This window comes from Cynocephalus volans, chromosome 9 (genome assembly GCF_027409185.1).
Source record: "Cynocephalus volans isolate mCynVol1 chromosome 9, mCynVol1.pri, whole genome shotgun sequence".
Lineage (NCBI taxonomy): Eukaryota > Metazoa > Chordata > Mammalia > Dermoptera > Cynocephalidae > Cynocephalus > Cynocephalus volans.
In genome coordinates, this window is record NC_084468.1 from 14,015,611 (window position 1) to 14,036,998 (window position 21,388).

General features: G+C 40.3%; 1 protein-coding gene across 4 annotated transcripts in view; it reads right to left on the bottom strand.

Moving 5' to 3' along the window:
• Positions 1 to 21,388, bottom strand: part of LDB2 (LIM domain binding 2) — a 369,574-nt gene that overhangs the window by 50,805 nt on the left and 297,381 nt on the right. For all 4 annotated transcript variants that reach the window (XM_063108233.1, XM_063108231.1, XM_063108232.1 and 1 more), the window contains exons 3-5: positions 20,092 to 20,264; positions 13,167 to 13,289; positions 10,433 to 10,516 (exon numbers count right to left, since the gene is read on the bottom strand). In XM_063108233.1, the coding sequence (XP_062964303.1) occupies positions 10,433 to 10,516; positions 13,167 to 13,289; positions 20,092 to 20,264 (380 nt within the window). The remainder of the gene's footprint in view (positions 1 to 10,432; positions 10,517 to 13,166; positions 13,290 to 20,091; positions 20,265 to 21,388) is intronic.

Genomic DNA, 21,388 nt, shown 5'->3' on the forward strand with positions numbered 1-21,388 from the left:
CCACTTTCAAAAAGTTTACATCCCAGTAACAGGCATGGGAGGCAGAGAAATGGTGAAAGGGTGAACTGAATTATGCAAGATGATTCAACTGATAAAAAGTGCTACAAGGAAAATAAGACAGGTGATGAAGTGTGATAGAAAATAACTGGGGTGGAATGGTCACCTTAGGTAAGCTGATCAGGAAAGACCTCTTGGGGGAGGTGACATTTTTCATGAGACCTGAAGTATAGGGAGCCAGCCACACAAAAATCTGGCCAGAGTATTCCAGACGGCAGGACAATGATGAAGCTGATTCTCAAACAGCAAGTATTCATTGTGCACTCAATACGTGCCAACTTTATGGTAAGTACTTTACTAGTATGACTTCATTTAACCCTCTCAACAACTTGTTGAGGTCAGGGACTATTACTATCCCCATTTTATTGATGAGGAAATTGAGGCACAGAAAGGGCGGGGAATTGCCCAAGCTTCTACAGCTAGTTAAGTGGCCTGACACAGCAAGTACAATGGCCCTGCCATGGCAAGGAACTTGGTTTGTTGGAAAAATAAAAATCAGGCCAGGGGGTACTAGAGCCTGCAATGAGACAAAGTTGGAGAGACCAGATGCCGCAAGGCCTTGCAGGCTGAGCTAATAAGGACTTTGGATTTTATTTGGAGTGCCGTGCATTGTGCTGTCATCAAAAGGTTTCAAGCAGATAGTTTTAAGGTCCACCTCAGAGGAGTGTGACTTGACTTGATGTATGTTTTTAAAATATATGTGCAGGCACTATCACATGAATAAGAGTCTGGGTAATGAGGGATGGCCTTGAAGCCTGAGATTTTGGAAAAGTCCGAGATAAACAGGAATGTGAGGCATCATAGGATGAGTCCAGAAAGGGTTTGACCACTTATGATTAAGCTCTAAGTAGTTTTCAGTGTTCTCAATCCATTGCATCTACTGACAATTTGGCAAAATAGCTTGGCCGTCGCAGTGGAAATAACTGGCTTCATCCAGGTCTTCAATCTGGCTCTTGTTAGGAGGTGACATTTCTGTAGTATGACAGAGTGGTGAGGGCATCAGGCCAATATGGGATCCAACACCAGCCCAGCAATTTGCCCTCTGAATGATGTTAGATGACTCCCAGACCTTTCCGAGCCTCAGCTTTCTCTTCTGAAAACCAGACCATTAACGCCTACCTCCCAGACTTGTGAGAATTCAACAAAACCAAGTTTGTGTCTTGCCCGTAGCAGGACTCAAAGTGACACTAGTTCACTGTCCTCCCTTCTCCTTTGTAGGTATATGGTGGACATTTTAAATTGTACTTGTTTTCTCTTAATTATGCCCAAACTCATTGTAGAGCTGAAGGCCAGAGACGTGAACTGCACCTGCCTCCCCTCCCTCTTTCACATATCTGCTTATTACTGTCTACTGTGCTCCTCCAACTCTGCTAAGACAGATGATGAAGACATAGAATCTCGTAACAGTTACTGTCTTTAAAGAATTCAGCTTTTCCATGGGCAGAAAGACAGTGCCCGTGCAAAATGGAAGAGCAACCAGAGACCGGCCACAGAGAGAGATCCTGAGCCTCGTAACTAAGCGGTGAAACTTACCAGCCCCCTTCACATTTCAGGCTACTTCCCTGCCTATGCTCTTAAATTAAAAGAAATTCAGACAGCTCCGCCCTTGCCCCACCACCCCATCCTGCTTTCTCGAGACAACTTTTCAGCCATTCTAGGCAATTGGGAAGGTTATTTCCATCAACTCTGGGCTCCATCTAGAGCTTCAGTCTGCAAACCCCCAGCTTTCCCTTGGACCGACTGCTCATTTCCCACCTTACCATCTCCCTTGATTTTCAGTGTCTTGTTAAACAACAATTTATTTCTCAAGTGCTTGAAACAGGAAAATTACTTTCTTTAATCCAGGCCCTATTTGTACTTTTAAGGCCAAGAATTTTAGAAGCATTCATGGCTCTGAAACTGTTTTCAGTTAGAATTGCTCTGTTAAAATACTGTTTTTGTCTGTTAGGTTTTTTTGGTTTATATATATATATATATATATATATATATATATATATATTTTTTTTTTTCCTTTCATTTTTTAACGTTCTGATAGCCATTCCCTCTGGCCTGACTTTAGAAATAACTGTTTTCTAGTGACTGGGATGTCTGTATGTTATGGTTATTTCGTATCTTTAAGAGTTAACTGCTTTAATTTCCTTATCATGTAATCATATGTGCTACTTTTCTATCTCCAAATGCAATTAAAAGTGCCCTTCGGGTGTTGCAAGTCTTAATCATTCTCTGTGTGGAGCACTCCCATGGCTCCAAAGGACTTTGTCTGCCTCCTCTCAAAATGGGGCCTTTCTCCAAGGAGGAAAAGGTTGGGGTGGGGGGAAGGGGAGAAGTCCAGAAGGAGATCTGACGGCTTCGTTTCACAGGCCAACTCCCTCACTTTCTCGACAGCACTGTCTCTCCTACATGGGCACACTGAGGACCCAGTCCTTGCCCCACAGTGGGTGGCATGGGGCTTTGGGAAAAAGCCAGATCCAAGCCCAGGAAAGCATTGCTGCCGAACTACTTTGTGGCCCTGGGTACTGATGGATTTGTATCTATCAAATGACGATAATAATACCCATCTCACCATTTTATTAGGAACTTATATAAGTTCCTCAATAACTAATGGTGCTGTGATAATTATTGCCCTGGACATTCGCTGGAGAAATGGGAGCTGGTCTCTGAATAAAATTCATGTCACAGCACTCTATATCAGTGCCAGTGCTCAGCAAATGTCTGTGACATGTGCTCCTCCAGCCCTTGACTAGTGGTCACATGCCATGTGAGTCTGACGACCCCTGACCTTCTCTATATCATGAACAGTGGGATGAGTTCACTGGTGATGTGCTTGGATGTTCTGACAATGTCAAATCGCTATAGTAGTTTTGACATTCCTGCTCTCATTTTCTGGACTTACTTCATCAGAGGCAGTAACAAACAGTTTGCAAGCCTCCGGTGACCCATGGGCCATACCTGGAATTGCACACATTATACTGGAAGTCCTTTGAGGGTCTGTAATATGCCAAGCACTGAGTGAGGCCCAGGAGAGCTGCTGATGTGGCTTCTGCCTCCCCAGAACTTCAGGGCTTCATAAGGGTTTGTTGCTGCTCTATCTAAACACATGAATGGTGAATGGTCTACCCAGAACCCAGCCCATTCTGACTGTTGATAACTATGGTTCATCTCAATCTCTAAGCAGGGACTCCTATCCATCCTCACGCTTGTCATTTAGGTGGAAAAGGGGGGTTGGACTGTAATCCCTTCTCCTGTCATAAAGCCAAGGAAAATATCCTGGCTGAGAGTCAAAGCCTTATAAACATAAGAAACAAAACAAAACCTCTGCAGGATTCCAAAAGCTGACTCCTCCATGCTCACTTTCTTGGGGGCCAGTTCATATCATACTGTTGGGGGTGATTTTCCAAAGCTAATTGCCCAATTCTTCCAGGCATTGGGCAATATTCCTGTTGCTATTAGTGGAGGCAATGTGCAGGGACCAATATTCTTTAACGTATAACAAAACAAGAACAAAAATCTTCATTCACTTGGGAAATTAAAGGTATAGAATCAGAACCTTACTGTGAAACCTAAATTCTTTCATATCCAATTGATGATAATGCATATTTGAAAAGTTGGAATTTTTTAACACTAATGATAACAAAAAGCCTATATATAGTATTGAAAACAACCAGTGACAATGATTATACATTCGTAGTGACAATTGTATGGGGAAGAGTGCCAAATATATGGCACATGTCCCAAACTCCCTCCTACTACCCTTCTTTGCAGATAATCAATCACTCCTCTTTTTTTTTTAATCTTTCATGGAGTCTCCGAATCTCATCATAGAATTCAAGGCCACAGCCAATGTATGATAGATGAGAAGTGAGATGAGACTTACATGGCTTCCTGGAGTAGTGATTTCGAGTTTAAAAAGTGCTCTCCCCACACTGTTGTGTTATCCCTCATCTGTGCTGCAGTTACTGTGATTCACAATGGATGTAATCATTCACACATGCGACAACTGGGGCTCTGAGAAATTTAGGCATTGATCAGTATCATATAAATAAGTGGTAGCAGCGAAAGTTGAGCCCTGCTCTGCTGTTCTCAGATAGTAAAGGAGGGGATTGGTATTTATTACACTCCTTGCTGTGGATTCAATGTCCCCCACAAACTCATTGAAGCTAATCCCCATCATAACAGTGTTAGAAGGGTGGGCAATCCGACTACGACAGTGTGGAATAGTGAGGCCTTTAAGAGGTAATTGGATCATGAAGACTACGCCTTTGTGAGTGGATTCATCCTTCCATGGAGTGATGGCTTGTCACGGGTGTGGACTGGTGGCTTTATACGGAGAGCACATGGAAGAGCTCTTGCCATCCTTGCCATGTGATTGCCTACGCCACCACAGGACCCTGTAGAGAGGTCTCACCTGGAAGAAAGCCCTCACCAGATGTGTCCCCTAGACCGTGGACTTCCCCAGCCTTCAAAACTGTAAGAAACAAATTTTGTTTCTTTACAAATCACCCAGTTTCAGATATTCTGTTATAAGCAACAGAAGATGGTCTAATACAGTCCTTTTGTGTGCCAGGCTCTTATAAACTGCAGTTCATCTAATTTTCATGCCAACCTCATAAAACCAATTATTACTCCCAGTTGTCATACTTACTCAAGGCCATATATGTCATAAGAGGAACAGCTAGGATTTGAGCCTACATTTCTCTGAATCTGAAGCACATTTACTTTTCTTCCCACGAGGACTTTGCAGTCCAGACTTCTATTTGTAGACAACACTGTTAAAGCAGGACATGCATAGATGTTTAGAGGACTTCCACACTCAACATTAGAGAAATGATTAATCAAACACTGTCAAAACACCACACTGGAATATTTACTGCTATTGTAATTGGTTAATGATCACTACGTAGAAACATGCAAGTTTTTACCAAATAGCATTAAGAAATTGTATGTAACCTGATTGCTTTTATGCAGAAATTATGCATATGGATGGATAAAGAGAAAGAAAACACAAAGAAAATGTCTTTTGGCTGAGATACAGGATAGTAAGATGTTTTGAAGTTGAGTAGGACATAATGCATAAAAAAACCCCCCAAAAAGTATATGTATCCCAGCACCAAAAAAATCTGGCCAAAGGAAATAGACAACAATAATCACCCATTAAAAAATTTGTCCTTGAGACTTGAAAGAATGCATTTCCAAGATAATGAAAAGGGCATAATGGCATTTTGAGTAAAAATTAAATACTGATTCACAGCAAGCAGAAGAAGTGATATCGGAATACAAATTTGACATTAGAAATTTTGAGTATTTAAGTGGGAATTTCGTACACTACAGAGATCTTGAGGCCTCAAGCCGTTTCCTTTTAGTTCCTCAATGCATTCAATTTTTCTGCTCCTTAGATTTCATGGTGAACTTCTAAGTAGTGACTTTAAAAATGAATCATACATATATTTTTTCCAGATGCTATAAGACAAGTGAATTTACTGGAGTTTGATTTAAGTGGATTTTATCTATTTTTTTTTATGTCATTCAGAATCAAGTCTTCCATTTACCAAACCAACCATCCATTCAAAAGACGTTTCCTTGGTGCTTATGTGTCTTCATGTTACTCAGAACCTAGTGCAGGGGACAGATGAGTGGAGTGACAATTCTTAAACAAGAAGACCTGCCAAGAGCTAAGCTTGAGACTACGTGCACAGAACTCCAGGAGCACTGAGGGGCTCCAACCCCAGCTGAGGGTGGGAGAAAGATTCTCAGCAGAGGTGGTAGATGAATGGGTCCTGAAGGGTAAGAAGAATCTAGACGGGGAAAATTGGATGGGAAGGGAAGAGCAGAAACAATGTTCCAGGCCATGAGCCCCATCGTGAAAAGGCCTGGAGGCGAAAGAGCATGACCAACGTGGACCAACCGCAGGTGGTTCATGTGATGCAGGATGGAGTGCCAGGTGGGGAAGGGGCATGGGGCAAGGCTGGGAAGCAGCAGAAGCCTGATCATGGAGGGTCTTGAGTGCCAAGATAAGAAGGCACGGTGAAGCAGAGAAATGGATTAGCACACTGAAAACTGTAAGCAAGGCAAATTTAAGTCATCTGCTGAGACGAAGAAGATTGGAATATCCCCAGGGATATCAGAAGAGGAGAAAAATGCTGAGATAACCAGTGGTCCCCAGCTGAGGTTGGACAGCGTGGGCTGAAAGCAGACCTACTTGTCACAGTATCTTAAACTCCTTCAGAGAGGGAATGTGTTTCAGCCATTCTTGTAAACATCCTGTCCCATCCTTTTTGTGCCTAACACATAGTAGATGACACCAAAAAATCTCTTGGTTAGCTAATTAACATTAGTTTAGAAACAAGAACAGATGACTGTAAAAACTAATGCTGTCCCTGCAGCTTTCTGAGGGTACGAGGCATGTCCATTCTGTTGTTGGGGAGATGAATGAAAATAAAAATCACATCTCAGTCAGTGCCATCCTGGACCTTTGTGGGGGTTTCCTTTAAACAAAGACGGAATGTCTGCGTTGCCCATCCCCTTTCTCTTTATGGTATTAAAAATGATATAGACATGAATTATTTTCTTTTGAATTTTAAAATCATATTCCTTAAAGCTATTGAAGAAAACGTAGTTATTATATACAGTAAACATTCACATACAAGAATTTCATGTAAGAAATTTGAAGTTGCACAATTACAAACTCTGATTAGAAGGGGCTTTACTTTGATGAAGTCAAAGGCTAGACTTAAGGAAAAAGGATCAGACTCCTCGGCGTGTTGATCCGTGGGAGTTCTCACAAGCTCTGCAAGCAGGAGAATCCAACCAATGACTCGACTCTACCCAGGGGAGAGGACCAGAGACCCCTATAAAGTACACTTTGGCAAATGAGTAATGTAAGCTTTTCATGCATTTATCTCATGAGAGCCCAGTGAGGAGAGTGTCGTAGCTCCTTTCACAGATGAGAAAACTGAAGTTCAGAGACGTCAAGTACCTTGCCCAGTGACACACAGCTAGTAAGTAGATGTCCTCAAATCCATACTCTTGTCTGTCTAACCACCAACCTCATGCCATGGCAGGAGGCTGCTTACCCCGATCATTCTGTCTGTGGCTGGAAAAGTTTCTCTAGAATATACCACTCAGCTAGGCTATATGGTTTTGGTCCAAAACACCAACCTCTTTTGGTACCTAAAACCGACTTGAAACTTAAATTTCAGCCATGCAATACTTCCTAGAATTCTCCAGACCCAGCAACTCTCTCCATCCTTCCGTGACAATGCTCACAGTGAACCCTCTGTCTAGACTGCTCTGTGCCTCACGTGCCTGTGACCACCTGCTCATCATCATTGATTTCAGAGTCACTGCAAGGGCCGTCTCCTCTATGAAGACTTTGCAGCCTCCCACATCCACCTTCCATAACTTCTCCTTCCTCTGTGTCTGGAGTGTTCAAATCCCTACTGTGCCACTTACAGCTCTGTGACCTTGGGAAGTTACTTCTCTGTGCCTCAGTTTCCTGACCTGCAAAAGGGCACTAAAAATGATTCCCAGCTCATAACATTGCTGAGAATATTTTTTAAAACGTCTCTGCAAAGCACATAGCAGCAGTGCCTGGCACATGGTAAGCGCTCCATAAATGTTAGCTAGTGCTAGGTTTATTGCTGATATTTCTCCCAGCATATATTTGATTTTCTTTCTCATGTACCAGGCAGCAATGTCTCTGAGGGCAGAGACCTGGCACAAAGAAGGTGTGTAGGGAATGCTTGTGAAGTGAATGATGAAAATGGGCAAAGAGGGCCTGGTGGAAACTGACGAGGCTCCACAGTCAGGTTCCGTTGACTGGGATCACCTAGCACCTACCAGAGAAGTGCACTCTGCCTTCCCTATAGGGAATGCCAAGGGGACAGAAGGACCCATGCTTTCCCACAAACATGACAGTGTCACCTATTAAATGGTGCCATCACCCCAAAATATGAAACAATTCTCCTCCCCAGTAGATGGAGGACACATTTTGTGAAACCCGCCACCCAGTGTCTGGGAATGCCTAACAGCCACTAGGAGGTGACTTCCTCAATCTGCAGGCCCATTCCCAGCCCCGGCCTGGACAACCACTGCTGGGATACTAGATCAGCAAGCCCAGCCTCTCCCAGGCCACCAAGGCTGTCCCCAGAAGAAGAGAGACCGTGCCTCAACGACCTCCAGTCACAGCTCCACTGGACCACTGAGTCAGCCATCTTTGCATCTCTCAGCACAGAGCACCTCCAACCTTTCCATGCTGGGAGGTGATGGGAGGGAAAGGCAGGCAATTCAACATCCCAAATCAAATGGCAACAGCTGTTCTTGTCGCTTCAAAAGCATGGGATCACCAGAGGCCCCCGCATCCCCACCCCGGATGCTGGCAAACATGTGATTCAGCTCCATCATCTGCATTCATAGCCTCCAAAGCTCAGTCATCATGTACCACCTGCTTCTTGCTGCAATGACAATGCTACCTTAAACCAGCTCTGCTCATTTCCTGACTGCAGGTCTCCATGAGAATGAGTAAGAATTTCATGGAAATAATGAACTCGTTGTGATGAAGATAGATGTCTGTAGTTGCTTATAATCTGCATTGCTTAATTGTGTTACATGTCAGACGTCACATGCTGCAACTTCAACGTCTGGAACATTTAAAATCGCTATCTCCCCTTTCCAAAGCAAGATGAATTAATTTTTAAAATTCTTCTACTGCAATAGAAGGCCTTGGATTGATATTTGCCAACATACCTGTCTGAACTCTTTTTCTGATACTGGGAGTGGCTCCTGAAGGTCCTCATTAACTCTGTTTCAACAATACTTCAGATGCCCTTCTGAGGCTCGAGGCAAAGGCCAGACTCCTCAGAAGGATGGGGGAACTTCAGATTTTCAGGCAATTTTACAAATGAACGCATTTTGTGACTGCTCAGCTGTCTTAAAAAATCAGATGATAAGACTATTAGGGGAATCAAACCCCAGTTCTGAATGGAAGAAATAACCTTAGTCTGTCATTCCCAGACCACTAACCAGGCCAGGTCTCACCACAGCAGCTTTGTGCACTGATTTTGGGAAGTGAGTTTGAGATCCTGCTCAAAGGCCACTCCAAGGACTTGTACAGAAAGGATTGTGACTACAAAACAAAATTCACAAACCTGGACTGCACTTAAGGAAAAAGAAGCAGCAACATAAACTTGACGATGGGGTTGGGGGCCCTGAAGAGCGAACTGCTGTGCAAAGAAAGAAATCAACATCTCAGAGGCATATGCAGGTGGACTGTGTGGCTGCTTACTTTGCATGGATTCTGGATGCAGGACAATGCTTGCTTTATGAATGAAACCATATCCCCCACCTGTAACTCAGTGACTGCATTTCCACCCAAAAACCTTGTGTGATGTATGTTTCCTTTTCAGGCCAAATATGGAGGCTATGAGTACTGCATTGGCAGGGAATTTTGCCCAAAACACTTAATTTTTTAAAGTAAAAATTGAATCTATATCCAATTTTTACTAAGAATGAAATTCTGCACTTCACAGCAACGTTGATGAACTTAAAGAAAAGTATGTTAAGTGAAATAAGCCAGGCACAGAAAGAAAAATACTGCATGTCCTCACTAGTAAGTGGGAGCTAAAAAAATAAACAAATAAAGAAAAAAGAAAGATACAACAATCACAATAATATGTTGAACTTTCAAAAGGAGAGAACAGAACTGAGGTTACCAGAGGTGAGAAAGGGGGAGAGGGAAGGAGGGTAGTGAGAAATTGGCAAAAGGCCACAAAAAATTATGACATTGTATTATCATGAATATACTAATTATTCTGATTTGATCGCCACATATTGCACAGAGGTATGATATTCAAAGTAGAAAAATTTGTTACATGTTAGGCAGAGTCCATAAGAAGCCTTAGGAACGTCTATGTTACAGCACTGGGATGGATTTTTTCAGGAGACCCTATAGACATGGCCTCTCTCAGGACGGCACACTGATTCTCCTAAGGGGTGAGGGGTCCTTGGGTGTAGACATGGAGGCAGCCAGCTCAACAATAGCACATGAGAAACTTGAGACAACCAGAGAGAAGTAGCATCAAAGAATTTTAGGAGACAAGGACATTGCTAGCCTTTGAATTATTTATTCCAAGTGTCATACAAATATACAGAAGAAGTTCAACCCTGACAGATTTTAGGTTTGATGCTTTGTGAATTAAACCCCATCCTCTGTTGAACACAGACACCCACATACACACACACACACAACACACATGCCAAGGCACAGAACATACATATTGTGCTCTATCACCTCATTTCAACTCCTTGGTTCAAGATGCATACAAACCTCTGAGGTACTTTTCAAACTCACCAGGAAATGTACTTATTCAATTGGTCTTACCCTGAGGTAGTTGAGGGTGAAGTTTGTTAGTCCCATCCTCGTGATGTTTTTGGACAGCTGATCCAGGACCTGAGGATCTTGTGCCTGAAACAGAAAAAAAAAAAAAATTATATATTTTATCCTTATAAGATGGTCTCAAGAAAATCAGAGACTGTGCTATAGGTGCTAAGATATGCCATCTTGAAATTGTCGATTTTTCTTTGAAGGACGGGTTGCTGGAGGTAATTTAATTTACATTTTGAAGACACTTGTATATAATGCTCAAGGACATTTTTGGATCAATTGTGCAAGATCGGGGAGAGTCAAACTGCCACAGTTGTGCATTCAGTCTTTGAGAGAAATGGCGTTACTTGCTCTGTGAGAGGCCCCGGCTGTGTGTCTTTGTGCTGGGAGTTGCTGCGCCCTGCCTTGAGAGCTCCAGGTCCAGGGCCCTCTTTGGAGAAGGCAGCATCTCGGGATTCGGCAGAGCCATGCTGTAGGACTGGCCTTTGTTTCCTCCTGTGATGAACGTGGTTTTTTTTTTTTTTTTTATATATCTTGGGATTGAGAACTGTGTTTGAAAGCTGGTTTGGGCAGAAAAAAAATAAAAAATTCCTTCTGGATTTCATTTTAAAATGAGTCTCTTGGTTGCTGCTCTTTCTTTCTGCTCATCTTTCCTTCTTTCTTAACTGATGTAAGCAATTTGGCACTAAACGGAGGGAGACATAAGTAAATATTCCTTTGTCTCTATGTCTGCATTTATGAGACTATCTAGGTTACACTAATACAACTTTATTTTCTGTATTTACTTTTTCTTTTCTTTCTTTCTTTTCTTTTTCTTTTTTTTTTTTTTTTCTTTTTTGTGACCGGTAAGGGGTTCACAACCCTTGGCTTGGTGTCGCCGCACTGTGCTCAGCCAGTGAGCGCACCGGCCATCCCTATATAGGATCCGAACCCGCGGCGGGAGCACCGATGCGCACCCAAGCGCCACACTCCCCCCGAGTGCGCCAGGGGGCCGGCCCTGTATTTACTTTTTCTCACAGTGGGACTACAATTGGATTTGTGTATATAAATAAAACACAAAATGCATGAAAAAACAGAGCATATCAGTTTCATGTCAATTTCTTGAAAGTTGGTCTTTGTGGAAGTTGAGCCTATAGTCACTGAACCCCTCTCAAGTGGTAGGAAAAGTTGGTTCTACAGAAATGCATTAAGTAGTCATAGCCAACCTCAGGGAGCTTACATTTCAATCAAAAGACAAGATAATAATAAATAAATGGAAGAATGTTGCTGCTGTGGAGAGCCAAGCATCAATACCTGCAGAGGACCTACTATGTGCCAGGCATTGTTCTAAGTGCATTCACTCTTAACCCTCAAACCAGTTCTCTGAGGCACTCTTTATTACTGTACACATTTTATAGATGAGAGTCCGGAAACTCAGAGAGTTCACATCATTTGCCCAAGGTCACACAGGAACAGAGATACAGCCCTATGTGGTCTCAACCCAGGGACCAGGCTCCCAACCACTTCCCTCTGCTGCCTCTTAGTCTATTTTGCACATAATAGGAGTGGATATTCCAGACTTCTTTAAAAAGAGTGGAAGATGTGAACTGAGCTTTGAAAATTAAGGAGAACTGGAACATGGATAGTCAGAAATAATGGAGCAAGGCAGTGGGGTGCCACAGCAGAGAACACAAGGTCAATGGGCAGAGGATAAAAACCTGGAGAGACAGCATGGAATCAGATAGTTGGGAGACAGCTGGCTTATGAGCCTAGGCTTTTTAGTCAGAACCAGCAGGGTCAAAATCATGATTTTGCCACTTTGGGGCTGAAAAACATGGGGCAATTTGTTAAATGTCTCTGAGCCTCAGTTTCCTCACTTCTAAATAGGAATAATAACAACTCACCTCTCTGAGTGACTATGAGGATTATATACCTTAATGTATAAAAAACGTTTAGCACAGGACCTGGCATCGTAAACACTTAAAAAATGTTAGCTGCTGTTATTTTATTCTCTTCATTGCTCAGGGTCTTACAAATCAGGCTCACTAAGTCTGTTTTCATGGAAGCTGCTGCATCATGCATTATAGAGCAGGAATTTATTTAAGTCAATGCCTTTTGACTCCTTCAGCAGAAATTGCACCTGATTACTCACCTTTAAAAGAGAGCTCTAGATTGGCATTGACTCCACCTTTGCACCTCTTTGGTGATCAATAAATTTGATATCATTTATTGCCAAATGAAACCAAGAGAACTCAAATATTCCACTTCAATTCCAGCACTGTGGTTAGGAAGGACCAACTACTGTTGACACACATCTGAAGGTACAGGAGTCTTGAGTCTGGTCAGATGGTTCTAATTAAAACTAGAAATTGTTCTTGTTATTTCTTATTTTATTTCACCCCCTAGTTATACATAACAGGTTTATTAGCCCAGGCAGAGCAGTATTCGATAATAACTGAATGGAATTTAAGAAAAGTACAAACTGTTTATTGAGGTAACCTCAATTTGGAGTTTAACATAATAAAGTTTCAAAAATAGTATCACAAGGTACTAAACTTGGAAACAAAGGAGGGGGAAAAAGTCCTGTGGGTTAAAATGGTTGAGAGCAAAACTCAATATTTAGACTTAATTATCTAAAGTGTGACAACTTCTGGAGTTCTTTCACAGAGAAACAACTGGGTTTTTCCCCTTGAGTATAATGGAGGAGGGAAAAAAATAAAGGAAAATAGAAATTAGAAATTAGATTACTTACATGCATGGCTAGAATGCTTCTCGGAACTAACTCTCTGTATTGTCTAATGGTAAAGTGCCATGTCTTTATTCTCATGAGATCGTCAAAGGTGAACTCCAAGATCAGTCTGCCTTCTGTACATACCTAGAAACAACAAACAACACACTCACTTGTGTACTTTGTGAAAGCCACATTTTGTAACTCACACATCAGCTACTCAGCATGCTGTCCCTTACAGTCCTTGGGTGGTGCTGGCTCTTGGTGAAGATGGGACACAAGTGGTCTATCCATGGCACATGGGGACAAGTATCAGCTCTGGAATCAGTGGGTTTACAAGACAGCACAGCTGCTTGCTAGCCATGAGGTACTAGCAACTGTTAGTTACTACTGAAACTCCAAGCTTCCATTACTTCATTTTTAACTATGAGGACAAAACCCATCTTGTAGGGATATTGGGCCAAACACTCCTGGCACCCAGTATGTTCCATCCGAAATAGTACTTTCTCACTTTCTGCTTTTCCTCTATGTTCAGCATCCTTCTACCCCATAGGAGCTGGAGCTCTTGTTCTAATCTTGTGTATCCTACTCTGAGAGAATGTATCTAATAAATTCATTCATGTGAGTTACTATAAAGTTACCCAACTAGATGAAATTTCATTTCCAAAGAGAAATTCCAAAGGGCATTGCTAAACTCACAGCTGTGGGTATCAGTTACTGACATGTGGAAAGTAGAGGCTTGTTTAGAGAATATACTCCCTGAATTTCATCACATCAGCAATGACAAATTCTGCTTGCATAAAGGGCCAGTCTTGGAGGGGGATAGACATTTTATCTTTATAAGAAAAATATATATCATTAATGCAACATAATAGAATTTCAAAGACTCTCTTTCTTGGTAGAGTAATCAGTGACAAGGTAGCATTTATTTCTATCTTCTTTTGGTATTTATATAATTTTTAGCACCCAGCTCCTATTTTATTTGACATTCTTTTCACTGTTAATGACTTTGGTATGGAAGAAAATGCCAGGCAATCACACTCCACTGAGCCTCTATCAGCAACGAGATAGGAAGTGATGGTGGCACCTTGGTCCAGTTTAAGTAGTTACAACTCATTACCCAGCCTGTATCTGCCTTAGTGGACAGAGGCTTTGGCATCAGACAGTACTGGATTCAAACCCTGACTCTACTTTTTACCCATTTTGGAACACTGGGGAAAAAAATAATAAATTCCTTAAATTTCAGTTTTCTCATCTGTAAAATGGGGATAATAATATCCTTAGGTAGGGTTGTTGAGAAGATACTTTAAATGAATTATGTATGTAGATTACCTAGTATTGTGCCTGGCAGACAGTAGGAGAACAGTAAATGATAGCTTTACAAATAAAAGAAATGCAATTAAAGATGGCTGTCATAATGAGCTGAGACCTAGGATTTCATTAGCAGCATCTCAGAGGCTCTGCGGGGAGGAGCTCTACCTCGACTCTGAGATCCCCAACCATTTTCTGGATTCCACCAGAGCGGCTTTGATTTTATCTCTTGCTATATTGGGTTTCTGATCAAGCTCTTTTGGAGAAAGATTTCCTAGGCTAAAAACAGACACACAAAAGTCTGGAAACTTTAAAAAATGCAGTTTTAATCAATCAATTAATTAATTTACTAACTAACTGAATAGGGAATATGAGCATTTCTAAGACTATGGTCCATGAAGATGGTTAACATTTATATCAATTCTTTATGAAATATTAATAATCATTTTCCTCTTTGGGAATTTGATATAAGACATCACCATGTATCGGGTTCCAAATGTGTCCTCAGCACTGCGTTAGGTGCTTTTCATGCATTCTGATTGAAGGTAATATTTTCTTTAAACAAACCAATACAGGGGAATTACTAACAACTGTCAACAGGGTACTAGTCAAGGAAGATGCTATAACGTCTGTGGTTCGTTTTATCTAAGGTCTCAGAAACACTGCAAGATAATTACTGATAATATGGGTTAAGACATCTACCTCAGATTCAATGAGCAGAATCTGTGCGTAATTTCAGACATTTGGGTACCTTGCCCCAGACTCCTTAGTTGTGTAGTCTGCAGAGCCTTGTTTCTGGCATTTTAGTTATGAGAGTTGAGTGCACTGAGATGGGGGAAGACTTTAGTGTCCACAAACCACTCCCCTAGAACATCGTCAGCATTGAAATTAATTGACCAAGGTTTTCAAAAGAGTTGCATGGACATTAAGCCACACAATTCCCCCCAGAGTGTTAGCATGACAGAAGCCACCTGCAGTGACAGCTTTCACAAAAGGGAGGTAGCTATCACTACATCAACAGGGAAATGTCTTAACAAAACAGGATAGAGATATTGGGATGTTACAATCCTTTTTATAAAGACAGGATTATCAGATATTTAAAGAAATATTAGCCCAGTTAAATGTCAGGCTTTTTTATTATGTAATCTATTTGTTGTGTGTTTATGAAGCACAAGCCCAGAGCAGGTGGAGGTTCTGGTCTACGTCTACTGGAATAAAATTTCATAATAAGAAGGCATGCATGTAGTCCTTCTGATGGATTACTCAATTGGAGCATCTGTGAGGTCAAGTTAAATTGTGTTCTTTGTTCACTGTGAGATAGCAAACCATTTGGGGGACTTTCTTGCAGTCAAACTGTCATGGGTCTACAAAATGGAAAATTGAAACAAGTTTTGGGCTCCTTTTTCAGTCAAAACAAAGAAATCAGCTCTATCCAGCGCATACCATATGCAAGACAGGAATCCTTACAATTGAATGTGAGTTGACTGTGTTGGGTGTTTTCTTTAAGAAGAAATAAATGACTTTCCTGAATGAAAAATGGAGGAGAATTTTGGTCACTGCTGGTATTCCTCAAGTAATCAAACCCGCAGTTTCATCTCAGGCCCTGGACAGCCCCTCCACCCCCTGCCCCCATCATAGAAGTAAAGAAAACTAAAGGCTTTGTGATTTGTTTTATATGCAACAATCAGTAAATAGAATAAAGGCATATAAGAAAAAAATATATATATTCCTTTTTTAGAATGGTAAAAAATGGGCAAAGCCTAAAAAGGGAAGTTAGTCTTCTCTCTCCAGAAAAATTCTGTGCATTCCTCTTAATCAATACAATTAATGTAGCTTTTATCTAAAGTTGGCCTTATTTTTTAAAGCTGCCTTTCTCTTGGAATCCAAAATCAAAAGGGTCCCCAATTAAGAAAACATTTTCTGTTGTGCCGAATTCATGTTACCGTACTGTGAGCTCTGACATTTTGTTTCTGTGGTAACCAAAATCAGCTGATTAGTTGGCATGGCAACAGAAAAGATGTAATCCCAGCAGACATACTCTAATCAATGCCCCCAGCACAGATGGTCTCCGGAGGATCAACAAGAGAGGCTGGCAGGCATTCAACACATCACGTGCTGGCTTGAGACTAGGCCAGGAACAAGAGAACTAAAAAAGACCATTTCTTAAACTAACCAGTAGCTTTTTAACCCTTTTCTTTCTTTGACTAATTGCAAAGCAATATGGACCATGTAGTTGTATAATACAATAATTCTCATATAGCTTTTATAAAACAATGTGTGCTTTTCAGACTGGAACATTTATTTAATTTTCTTAATCATTATGCTTCAAATAGCATGCATAGAATAGTGCTTTTAGATGAACAGTTACATAAAGCTCATTGTATTTTACTTAGAGAGTGCATATGTGAATACACACACACACACATATATCCATACACAGGGCAATATGATCACTGATATTATAATTTGGTTACAGTGAGAAGAGCAAAAATTCTGGAGTATGATGTGGTTACAGGCTACAGAAGGAATGATGAACTGTCAATGGCAGAAGTGGGTATTCATATAGGAAAACTGGTTGGTGTACTTTCATGGTACTTTCCTACAATAGCAAATCATTTCATAATAGCAGAAAATAATTCCATAATAAATAATTGAGAACAGAAGAAACAAACTATGTTTACAGAGGTGGTAAAGGTGTCCGGTAATCGTGGTTACTATTGTTCCAGTTTGTAAAACCTAAAAATAACCCCAAGAATGTACCCTAGAGAGTGCTCTTCTCAGCATCTGCCAATGTTTGCATGCTCAAATATAAATATAACTTAGGGGTCTTTGATTCTGAAAACCTTGGTGCCTGCCTTTCTGATTATTAAGCCTTGTTTTCTATTTGGTTAAAAAATTGAAAACATAAAAGAAAAGTTTGCTAATACGTATTTTAAAATTATAATTACATATTTATCCATATTCTATAATGTTTCTCGCACCAGGAAATTGCAAAATGCTCACTATACTCATGAGGAACATGTTATAGTACTGTTGATTAGGACTGCAGCTGGTTTTTGATTCACCAGTTGACCAAATTTTCATAAAAGCAACCCAGAATCACCAGGTCAAATGCTGTTTGGGGAATGAGAGCTTATTGATAGTGTAAATTAGAACAATGTGATGTCACTACAGTGAAGGTGCTAAGTAATGCCATGTACTGTACCAATAGCAGGCTCCCCTTTAAAAATAAGCATTGGCTTCCAAACTGTTTTTCTTTGTGATACTGAAAGGTCATCAGCCCACTGTGTTATACTAAATAGCCATAGTATTTTGTTGCACAAAGATGAGTTATTTTAAATTAATATAAGAACAAAAGATGCTTGGCACATTTTTTTAATGTAGTATAATAATCACCAAGAAGCCAAAAAAAAAAAAGCTTCTTTTAAATTTCCTAAAAATAAATAAGCATAATTAGCATCTGGACTAAGTCCATATAACTAAACTACATTTCTCAGAAAGTGATATTTTTCATCATGATCTAGAAATATTCATTACAGGAGTTGGAAAATATACTGCATAGAGTGGACTATAAAAGGTGGGGTCCATGTGACTGATGTTTGGGGCCAGGGAAGTTGTGTTCAGGAGAGTGCCCAGGTCTTTCCGGAGCCTGCCTTGGATGCATGAACAAACCACTCAACCATCTGAGAGGGAAGCATTCCAGGCTATGAAAGAATGCAGCAGAGAAAAACCTTAGTTTCTTGATTTGAATGAAAACAGCACTTTATTAATTCATCAGAAGAATGGGATTCTTTTTGATCTCAAACAAGTCCCAAATGCGCAGCCCTATACCTTCAGAACAACTAACTATGCTTGTTTATGAAAAAGTTTTGGCCTGAGAAAGCAAGAAATTGAGTAAATATATAAAGGACTACTAAAAAAACGCATTTGTATTTTCAACGGTTACAGGCTTTGGAAGGAGCTCCTTAATTATGGCAAAGCTTTTTATCCAATTATCAGGGATTTTTGTTCCCTTAAAGCATAGGGAGTTCCTATACTTTTCTTCAGTTACCTGAAAGTAACAGTAAGCCTAGAGAAAAAAATGATAGTGAAGAACAGAGAAAGGCTTTGTCTGCAGTACTCAGACTTTGTAACACTAGAAATGAATGGCTTGTGTATGCATCTGATCTACAAGATTATGTAAATGTTCTGCATGTCCAGAATGAAGTGAGATATAGACAGATTAAAGCACTATTCAGGTGATCATTCCTTCCCATATAGCAAAACTCTCTTTCCAACACAGACTTCTGCATTCAATATGAATGTGTCTTTGTCTCCAAATGACAACTTTCCTCTCTACCCAACTGTTAGAACGGAAGAAAAACCCTACCCCTGTTCCACATTTATAATGTTTACTGACAAATTTGAGATACCATAGAATCAGAGGCATTTGAAGATTTGCTTTTGCATTTTATAACCATTTCCTTTGCTTTTGGTTTTGTATACCAGCATGGGCACTGGAAAGATTAAATGGCTCCAACAAGATCAATGAATAAATAAGGAACATTTTATTTTTTTATTCTTGCAGCAAAACTGCATAAGCAACAAACACATCTTTAGTTTTATAATTTAGGCTTTTGCAATTAACCCTGTTAATTCAACTTCTCTTAACTGTAAAGAGAAGGTCGTCATTTGTGTTTTGAACTAAAAGAGATCATTGCTGTCATTAATATAACAAATTAGTTTCACATTGAGTCTTAGTCAAAATGCATATGAACCAGGGTTCATTAAAATAAACTTTCAATTGCCAGGTTTTATGACTAGATATTTGCTTTTACTCATTTTTCTACTTGGGAGAAGACATAAAGGGATCATCTATAGTGTTCTAGAAAAATCTTTGCCCATAGGGAATATTTCACATGTCAATTATCTGTGTATGGCAAAGATCGTAATTGTAAAACGCATAGAAGATGAGGTTGAACTTCCTGCTTCTTTTCATTTTACATCCTTCATAGGGTCTTGAATTCTGCCTCAAACCCTGTGTCACCTGATCCTAGCAGCCGTCGTCCCCTCTCGTTTTTCTCATTCACTCTTTCACAACCAGCTTATGGCTCTGCTCTGCTCACTTGCTGAGCTGTCTGTTGCATGCACTGACCGAACTTCTTAGACTTTGGGAAAACAGACTTTAAATGCTGAATTCCCTAATTTCATTTATATTTTTACGTTTTTATGTTTCGTAAAGAATACAGTTAGATTATGGTCAGTGGATTTTTTCCCTGCTTGTTCAAATTTGAATTTAGGTTGAAAATTTTTCTTTTTAGTAACAAAGCACAAATACTAATTACATAACAATAGGAGAATGTTCTTTTGGCTGTAGAAGACTCTTTGTATAAAAATAAAAATTCCAATTTAGCAACTGAAGTTTAAAAGGCAGTAGAACCTCTTCCTCTTACTTTTGAGGCTCTATCATGTTTGATTTTCCCGGGCTCGGTGTCAGTTGCTCACAGAGTCTAGTTAGGTCACAAAAAAGATTCTCTCATGGTGCTGAAAATGTCTGAGAGATGAGAAGTCAGCTTAAAGTTCCAGAAGAAACCCATAACTATTATCTTTTAGTTCACTCAAAAGAAAAAGCCGATGTATTTCTGAGCCTGCCTTGTACCTTGGTAAACATGGGCTTCCCGTGCTGGGTGACCATGGCACACTGGTCGCAGTCCACCGTGATGGATGAGTTGTGGTATGACTCTTTCGAGTGTTTGAGAATGTAATACAGGTCGGTCACCCCTCCTTCAAACACAGTGCTAAAGTAACGAGGGATGAGGGTCCTGCCGATAGCTGGGAGAGAAACACAGAGAAACACACCATTAACAAAAATATCTGACACAAGCCATGCCACCACCGAACCTGCTACAACTGGATACAAATAATCTCAGGAAAACAAATCATGACCCTTCTAGGTTGCAGTTAGCAAAATATAATCCCCAACTATTCAGGAAAGATGTGTACAGTCATCTGATACTGTGAGCAATGAGAGGCAGTACAATGAGTTAATACTCTAAAAATCATGGGAGGAGATGCATTAAGTACTTGAATCACGTACATACTTTTTAAGTAAACATGTATTTTAAAAATTAGACACATCCAACCTACTTAGATTTTTCAGTGTGCTGTTTACAGAGCAGTTACTCAATCACATTTTATTTTTCTTATTAGTGGTAATAATACAAATTTTAATAACAATAATGCTTTGTAGTGTGAAGTATTTTGGCATTTTCTCATTGGATCTTCAGAACTACTCTGAGAGTACAGGAGTAAAACCCAAACAGGTTACTATGAATGTTTCAAAGTCACATGACTTGTAAGTAGATATTTGCGGGTCTCTTACTCCATATCTGCAAATACCAAAACCCCTGTTCTTTCTAACATTATGTCTCAAACTGCTTTAAAGAATGGAAATCTTTCAAAAGTAATCTGCATCTCCATATACAAAGAGATCCATAACTGTGTAAATGCTGGTAAATGCTGATTATGCTGTCTGCTTTTGGAGCTGGATATCTCTCTAGAATAAAAGGCCCATTTTAAGAGAACTCGATACCTTCACTTAGTCTAAATTGGTGTCTTTCATTCCATGTGTTCAGTCCTGCCCCATTTTAGCTTGAGCAATTGTGTAAGTAGCCAGACCTTTCTGATATATGATTCTTAGAAACCTGTAACAAGCCCTTGCTTCAGCAATGATTTGAAATCCTCTTACACTGGAAATCCCAACTTATGTCAGGAATTTTGCCTATGTGCAGATTTTAAGGCAAAGCCCTAAAGCACTCTCAAGTGATCCAGGGTTTTCAATAAATCTCTTATACCCACTATATAACGTCCCTGGAAAGACCAAAATAATATTTAAGGTAAATAAATTACCAAAGAGAGCTTTAGGTAGAGAAGATCACCCAATCATCACATGAATG